General features: G+C 47.9%; 1 protein-coding gene across 2 annotated transcripts in view; it reads left to right on the forward strand.

Moving 5' to 3' along the window:
* Positions 1-8,412, forward strand: part of Synb (syncytin b) — a 48,899-nt gene extending 40,487 nt beyond the window's left edge. Inside the window, exon 4 of one of the 2 annotated variants that reach the window (XM_013349243.2) lies at positions 6,250-8,332. In XM_013349243.2, coding sequence (XP_013204697.1) covers positions 6,404-8,305 — 1,902 coding nt within the window. In that variant the 5' untranslated portion in view covers positions 6,250-6,403 and the 3' untranslated portion in view covers positions 8,306-8,332. Of the gene's footprint in view, positions 1-6,249 lie in introns of those variants that run through there. The other variant, NM_001305382.1, reaches the window with a different exon arrangement.
* Positions 8,413-8,621: the final 209 nt, after the last annotated feature.

Consider the following 8,621-nt stretch of genomic DNA (forward strand, 5'->3'; position numbering starts at 1 on the left):
GTGTGTGTGTGTGCACATGGAGAGCAGAAGAAGGTGCCACCCCTTGGAGTGTAGGTTTTGGGAACTGAGGGTCCTCACACTCTTTGCCCCCAAACCATCTCTCCACTACCACCCTTTTTTCTTTAACTTCCTTTTCTTTCTTCTTTTTTCTTTTTTTGAGATAGACTCTCACTGTAATTCATGCTGGCATGGAACTCACTATATTTATTTCACCATATTGACTTATATTTTTTTTTATGAGCCTTAGACTCGTAGCAAGCCCCCTGCTTCAGCCTTCGGAGTGCTGGGATTACGGGTATGTGTCATGCCCACCTCGACCAGCAAGGAAGATGCAACAGCCAGAGCTCTTCCTGCTAGCAGTTTATTCAGGACCTTTTTTTAAAAAAAGTATATCTCTCTCTCTCTCCCCCTCTCTCTCTCCCAGCCCGTAAAAAGGCACAGGCCACCAACCCCGGATTGCCAGGTGGGCACTGCCCATAGGTCCACGCATATGCAAGCAGCTGACATTCATTGCATGATCAGGCCTTAGCCGTAATACGAGTCAGGTCTTAGCCAATATTAAGAGCTGATTATCAGGTGTGGCTCCACGCAGCTCTCTACAGGTATGCACCACTATTTTCTTCTGTCCTCCTTTTCTGAAGGAACTACAGATAGGGTGACCCATGGTTACCCTTCGTCTCCATCACCTGAGAGTCTCTGGTGTTGATCCCGCTTTGCTAGGAGGTGACACAGGGTTCCTTTGCATGATCTTCTCCTGTGTATTCACGACTGCTCTGCCACGGTGCTCCACCAGCAGCAGAAATTTGGGAGAGACACGCGCCACATAAATAGAAGCTGCCAACAGAGGCTAGCAGCCTGAAATTCACAGGGACGGTTGTAGGGGCTGGTGTTCCCGATCAAGGGCAACCCTTGGAAGCAAAGGTGTTTCTTTACTTAATCTTGGTGTGTCTCCAAACACAGAAAGTCTTCTGACTTTCCTGCCACCCCCTCTTTGTTCTCCTAAAGTACACCTTTGTTCAGTTGTCTGTCTGAGGCATTGGAAATGGGGTACCCATGCTGCCTGGACGGATATAATTACTGATTATCTTAGCCATGGTGTGGAGCCTCTGTGTAAATCATCTGGGGGAAGTCAGCCAACATGGCTGCACTCTAATGCTGTGTCAGGCGAGCTTATAAGTAACTACTGATTTCTTAGAGCGCATATCTGAGATATGACTAATGACAGCAATAAAGGTATCTTATCAGCCTCAGAGTTTATTACAGAGGTGAGAATATTGACCAGGTAGGAGTGGCTCATGTCTAATTTCAGCAGTTGGGAAACTCAGGCAGGAGGATTACAGCAACTTCGAAGCCATCCCAGATTACATAAACTCAAGGCTAACTTGGGCTATAAATTAAGATCTTGATTAAAGCAAAACAAAACAAGAAACAAAATCAAAATACCGCAAAATGAAACAAAGAGTGAGCGTGCGAAGGAGCTGGAATCCATACCTGAAGTTTGCCACTTCTTTTGTACTCTGAGACAAGTTCCTTTACTTCGGTGCCAGGCCTGAAGGTTAACTGGCTAATCTCCTGCCTCACACCTGTTCCTATGTCACAGCTCCTCCTGACTCAGCTCACTCCATTTTTCTGCTCTGTGAGGCTGCCTTTGCTGGAGGCCTCCTGCTGGTCCATATCCTCTTTTATGTCACTGATCTACTTCCAACAGAAACATGTTTGTTTGAACTCCTTTGACTCCAACCCAGAGCCTATCCCAAAGAATGTCAATCCCTTACCCAGCCCTTTGACCTGACCTTACATGACATTTGTTATGAGGGCAGGGAGGATATCTGGATGGCAGTTCGTGCACACACCAACATTCTCCATGCCCAGGCTAGGAATCACAACCCAGTTGGTACTGTGATAGTTTCAGGCACCCACTGGAGTAGCCATACAATGCATATGAGTTCCCAGATGGCTACATGGAAAAGGCTGCCCTTAAGGCAGTCAGTTATGACAAAAATCTAAGGTATTACTCAACGGGCTGATCAAAGTCCGTTTTTCTTTTTCTCCTGCTTACCCAAAACCATGACCAGATACACTAGTCTGACTCCTGACACCCGTGATGGGAGATCGTATCTCCACTTTCATTTTATCTCCCTGTCAGTACCCGCATTGGGGAAAAAAACTCCAGCTATTAGAGGAATGCCCCTCATACCTCTCAAAGAGACTTTACAAAACAGCCTTTAAGGTCTTTCATCACACAGAGAAAAAAGCTTAAACTCAAACTCTCTGAGGAGATCAAGCAGAATACCAAATGCTAGCAGCAGCCTCACACCAGGATTTACTGCAGGGTAACTCAAACAGGGGAGTGCCGCTGTTTGCGCTCAGGACGAGCCCACCTAGGGCAACTGAGCAAGAACCTGCCCCAGCCTACAACTGCTGCTCACTCCTGCTTCCCTGAGGGGAGAACAGGTTGCTGGAAATCAAACTGTGCTCAGCTAGACACGTAGTCCTGACAAGTCCCAATCACCCAGTCCCAAACTGGGATTGCTGGGATTGACAGTTACTGGGACTGACAACTGCTGCCGACTGACTGACTGGGCCTAGGGAGGTGCTGCTTCCGCCACCGCCACCCTTGTTTGATCCAGGGAAACGCTGCCTGTAACTGGTAAGGTTGTTTCTTTTTTTATCTAATAGAAGAAAGAGTTATTCCGTTTTACCAGGGGGACCCCTTCTTCTGTGATGGGGGTGAAAGTCTTTCCAACCAAACCTAAATGACTGTGTAACCTTTTGGGTCATCTCTTTCCCTGTTCCCCGCTGTCCGACCCCTCTCCTGGGACATTACATTCTGGAAAAGTTCTGTGTCTCTCATCTGTCCATCACAAGGCCCATCCAAAGCAACTCCTCTCCTCCTACTTTGCCACCAGACCTTACTGAGCCCAGGACACCTTCATGGCTTCATTCTCCAGGTATCCTCTGGTCTGCGATGCTGCTTACCACGGTATTGCTGCCTTTCAACCCTCCATACTGATTAAACTGTAGGCCCCCTTTGTTTTTGTTTTATTTTGTTTTGTTGTACACCAGGCCCAATATCCCCTTGTCCCCACTGGCCTCAAGGAACTTAAACCTATAATTATCCGAGTCCTTAAAGTCTCCAATTTAGAACTTACCAACTCTCCCCACAACAAGCCTGTTCTGGCAGACTAGAAGCAGATGGTTCTTATCACCTAGTCTAAGACTTGCCTGATTAACCAAATTGTAAATGTCTCTTCCCCTGGTGCTCCTCAATCTTTATACCTGTCTATCCCATAATTCCATCTTCCACCTGTCAGTTCTCAGTCCTGGATTTCACAGCTGCTCTTCTCCTCCTCTCTCTCTGTCAAGAGCTTCCTGAGGTGACTTTGAAAGACCCTGCCACCTAAATGTCCAACATAGCTAACCCTGAGGATTCCATAAGGTCCCTAATCTCTTGGGCCTGGAAGTCCCCCCTCCCCCCGCATTTGTCTCCAATGTGCAGACAACCTTCTCCTCTGCAGCCCCTCATGACCTGTCTCCACAATACATCTCCGTCTTCCTTAACTTCCTAGCTGACCAGGAATGCCCAGAGTCTTCTCCCAGGTCCCCTACTTTGGCTTCACCCTACTCCCCATTCCCATCACATACCTCAAAGCTTCAAAGCTATAATCCAGGAAATACTCCCCCCATCAGAAAACAAAACAGAACAAAACAACAACAACAACAACAAAACTAAGTGGGATCTTCTCTCCTTTCTTAGCCTAATGTGTAACTTTCTTATATGGATTTTCAGTTTTGGGGTCTCAGCCAAACCAATTTATCAAACTTCTTGTAGTACTCTCTCAGAACCTTTGGACCTCTCCCAACCTCTCTGACCCACCTTCTCCAAACTTAAGGAGGCTCTGACTTCTGCATTTCTTTTGTTCTGTTTGTTCACTCCTCTTATAACTTAGCCTTAGGTGTCTTCTGTCAATTTTATGGAGAAACACCTGCAAGTAGTAGCCTACCTGACTAAGCAAGATTCAGGAGCATAGGTTTGGTCCTTTGCTTAGAGACCCTCAGAGACTTCTGTCTTAATAATCCAAGCCCTTAAACTCACATTCTAACTCATTATCCATTACTGTCTCTGTCTGCAACCATCTCCTTAGGATCATAAGTCAGTGCTATTTTCTTTCCCGGTCACATTAAATAGACACATTCTTTTTATCTCTCCACTGCCCCTAGTCACCTTTCAAAGGTACAAAGCTCTTAATCCAGCCACCCTTGTCCCTAAAACTTTTAGTCCTCCAAAGGACTCCGACTCTTGTATTGATCTCCTTGATTCTTTGCTCCATGTCAACCTGTCAAATATTCCCATTGCTGAGACCTCTAACTGGAGCATTGGTGTGTGTGTGTGTGTGTGTGTATGTGTGTGTGTAATTTTTAGTTGCTTCTTTGGGGATTTCACATTATGAACCCTAATCCCACTCACCTCCCTGTCCCTCCATATCCTTCCCTCACCCCTGCAGCATCCCCCCAATAAAACACCCCCCAAAACAACTAAAAACAACACAACACAAATAAGCAAGAAAACACCTCTCTGGTGGGAGCTTTTTTTCAAGGATTCATCTTTATTAACTTGTAATTACAAATGTGTGTGTGAGCGCGTGTGCGCACATATGTGTATAGTGTATATACATGTGAGTACAGGTGCCCCTTGAGGCATGAGGCATTAGATTCCCCTAGAGATGGAATTACAGATGGTTGTGAGGCACTTGACATGGGTTCTGGGAAACAAACTCTGGGCTCTGGATGAGCAGCGAGTGTTCTTAGCCACTGAGCCATCTCTCCAGCCCCATGGGAGGAGCTCTTTTAAAGATTCCCATTAAGCTTCAGGCTTAATGTCACAGATGATACTACTAAAAAAAGTGCAACCCCTCCCCCTCCCCTTCTGCCTCCCACCACCTCACAGCAAGCAGAACTCTTTCCTCTTCCCCGGCCTTCACGTTAGCAGGAGGCCAAAGGCTGCTGCCTACATCACTTCCAAAGAGGCACACTATACTCTAATTCTCATGCTGCAATTTGGCCAGAGAGAGGGGCTTTCAACAGGTCAACAGAGCACCGCTGTCACTCACGACAAAGTCCTTCAGGTTGGCTGTCTGCCTCTGGCAATAGCAGTCATCCACCATACTGGCTGCCAAGGCAGTTCTGACCAGATAGCCAGAGGCAACTCTTGAAGATGACACCCTCATTAAACAGGTACCACTGGTCTCGGCCTCAGGTTCTCCCAGTCCTCTGGAGTTTGCTCACCCAGAGCCTGTCTTTCCTTTGTTCACTTTTATCTTTCCAGCCCTTGTCCCTTTTCAGCCTATCCACCGTGTGTGTGTGTGTGTGTGTGTGTGTGTGTGTGTGTGTGTGTGTGTGTTGGGGATGTCAGGCTACCCTTAGCGATTCTTGAGACTCCCATTGTCCCCTTTTCTGTTCAAGAGTGGTCCCCTTTCCACCCTCCATGGTCACTCCCCTGTGGGACATCAACCTCTGCTCACCTTGCTCAAGACTTATCTCTGCTCTCCATCTTGTAATAGACCCCTCCCTCCCTCACCAAGGCCCAGGACATCTCCTGAAACAGAAGTAGCAGATAGGCTTCACTCAACATGCTACCCTTTCCATGACAGAAACTTCCCCAACTAGGTCTAAGAGGAACATGCAGTTTCTCTTATCCTTCAAATCGATCCTTGCTTTGGCCTGCCTTCAACTCTGCCATTTGACGATACAGCCATGTTTTTATTTCTATGATCACACAATACTTGGCTGCCTCCTTAGGCCCAAACACTCTTTCCACATCCTCTATAGACCTCTGTGCTCAGGAAAGGTGTACCATGCCAATGTTCTTCTCACACCACATTAGCTCATGCTATCTGTTCCAGCTATCTTATCTACCTATTGCTTGCCTTCATTTTCAGCTTCTCCCCAGAAATGCCCCTTAACCCCGGCGCCTTAGAATTCAAGTACTGCTGGCCCACCACCTCCTTCCCATTTCTGGATGTAGGAACTGCTTTACATTTAATGAGTCACATTCTGCGGTCATTTGGCTCACAGATACCTTCCTAAATTCACATCCATCCTGAGTCTTCTGGGCGGGAACTTCACCAGGTAACAAAGGTAGATGCCATCTCTCGCTGGCTATACCACTCTGAGCTCAAAGGGGCTCTAGATCCTAATTTTAAAACCCTTAATCCTTCCAGTGACCCTCCCCCACCTCTTCTTTCACAGGTCTGACCTCTCAACGCATAACCTGCACTGCCTGGGGCCACCTGGATTTACCAGCCACCTTTGAACACCCCAACCGAACAAGTTCCAGGACTCAAGAATCCACAGGACCAAATTCTCTGCGCCCCACACTACTGCCGGCCACTTCCAAAGCACCATGATCTGCCTTTGGGTCCTCTGTTTCGTCCTTTTCCCCTACTCCTTGTCCTATCCCGAGAGCTGGATGCCCCTCATAAACCTAACCCACCATATCCTGCGTGATACCAACTCTTCCTTTTTTCCCAACTGCTGGGTCTGCTTGTCCACCCGTACCCAGCGCTCCCTAGCGGTCCCAGCTCCTTTGTCCACTTGGACAGACTCACCCATGAAGCTTCACCTCACGTACTCAGTCAAGGCCTTTTCTGGCTCTTATCCCATCACTGACATTGAGAGGCGCCTCCAACTCTTCCACCCGTTGACTGCCTCCTATTCTTTCCACAATCCTGACCGACGGGCTATTGCTTTCCTTCAGCTTGTCAGTTCGACAGGCATATTCCCAATCATCACCCGACTCACCTCTGTGATATATCCTGATAAGGACCGCTTCTTTGAGTCTGCCCAGCGCCCTTTATGGGGACCACTCTTTACTGAGACGCTCCTCATGTCACAGGCTCCGCTCTGCATATCCCGCTCCTTCAAGGTCCCAGCTTACGCCACTTTTGTAGGCACGCTCTCTGCCTCTCTCTGCAACTACACTCTTCATATATCACCTTCCAATAGTCATGTAAACCTAGATCTGTCCACTACCCATCTATTCAAACAGGCAATGAAAAGACCAGATGCCAAATGGAAAAATCCCCTCCGCTTTTCGGGACCTCCCTCTCTAGTCTCCTCAGAACGTTTTTACTATCCATGCCCAACTGACATCAAACACTGTCATACCTCCCCAGCCACTCCCTGGATGCGCTGTCCTCTCTCCCCGTCTGGCACCTGCTATAATCTCACTCTATTTGAAACAGACAATTTAACCCACCCTGTTACTATGTCAGTGAACCCTACCTACTTCAAGCTCAAACTCCAGGGACACAGAGACCCCTATCCACTCTCCCACTACCAGCCCCTCATAGGAGCTGCGCTGTCTGGACAATATTCTGTCTGGGAAAATGAGGTAACTATTCAAGAAAACTGGGGTGTCACCTCAAATACATTCTCCCATCTCCTCACTTTCTCATACTCCTTCTGTCTCAACTCTTCAGGTGTTTTCTTCCTCTGTGGAACATCAACTTACATGTGTCTCCCGGCCAATTGGTCCGGGGTCTGTACCCTTGTCTTCCAATACCCAGACATCGAACTTCTCCCCAATAACCAAACAGTGTCTGTCCCCCTTTTTGCTTCAGTTCGTGCCTCAGCTTCTCACCCAAAGAGGTCCCCTCACCTCTTCCCCTTCCTTGCAGGCCTGGGCATCTCTTCTGCCCTTGGTACTGGTATAGCTGGCTTGGCCTCCTCAACTTTTTATTTCCAGCGGCTTTCGAAGGCTCTTTCGGACACCCTGGATGAAATAGCCGCCTCTGTCACTACGCTCCAGAGCCAAATAGACTCGCTGGCGGGTGTCGTTCTTCAAAACCGCAGGGCGCTGGACCTCATCGCAGCCGAGAAAGGGGGCACCTGTCTCTTTCTCCAAGAAGAGTGCTGCTTCTATGTAAACCAGTCTGGAATAGTCCGAGATGCTGCAAGGAAACTCCGAGAACGAGCATCAGAACTTGGCCAGCATTCTGACTCTTGGGGACAGTGGCCCAATCCTGGATACTGGCTGTCATGGCTGACTCCCTTCCTGGGACCTCTCCTCTTCATTGTCTTCCTATTGACATTTGGGTCTTGTCTGCTTAACTGCCTAACCCGTTTTGTGTCCCGGAGACTTGGCTCCTTTGTCCAAGATGCCACCAAAAGGCATGTGGACAGTATCCTTCAAAATGTCCACTATAAAAGACTGCCCCAAGATGCCCCAGATGAAGACACCGCTCCTGTGTACCAGGGAGAAGTTGGGAGAGCACCAGCGTTGTCCTCCTTACTTTCCAGTTAATAGAAACCAAGTCGGGTGTTAGTCATTGCCACAGTGTTTTGTATCCATGACAATTCCAGAAACTAAGTAATTTTGCCTCCAGAACTAACATTACTCACTTTTCCAGACCCAAGCCCTTTCTGCCTTATCACTACTCCATCCCCAAGATGTGGCCATGAGAGCTAGTTTTCCATCACCTGAGAGTCTTTAGTCTACCATTCAACTTAGTTCCTAAGCAACTCCTAGCAACAACCGAGTGGAGGCCAGAAAAGGAATATTTTCAATGTCCCTGTCTGTAAGTGGAGAGTGGGCTCTCTAGTTTCTTATACTAGAGGTC

This window comes from Microtus ochrogaster, chromosome 17 (assembly GCF_000317375.1).
Source record: "Microtus ochrogaster isolate Prairie Vole_2 chromosome 17, MicOch1.0, whole genome shotgun sequence".
NCBI lineage: Eukaryota > Metazoa > Chordata > Mammalia > Rodentia > Cricetidae > Microtus > Microtus ochrogaster.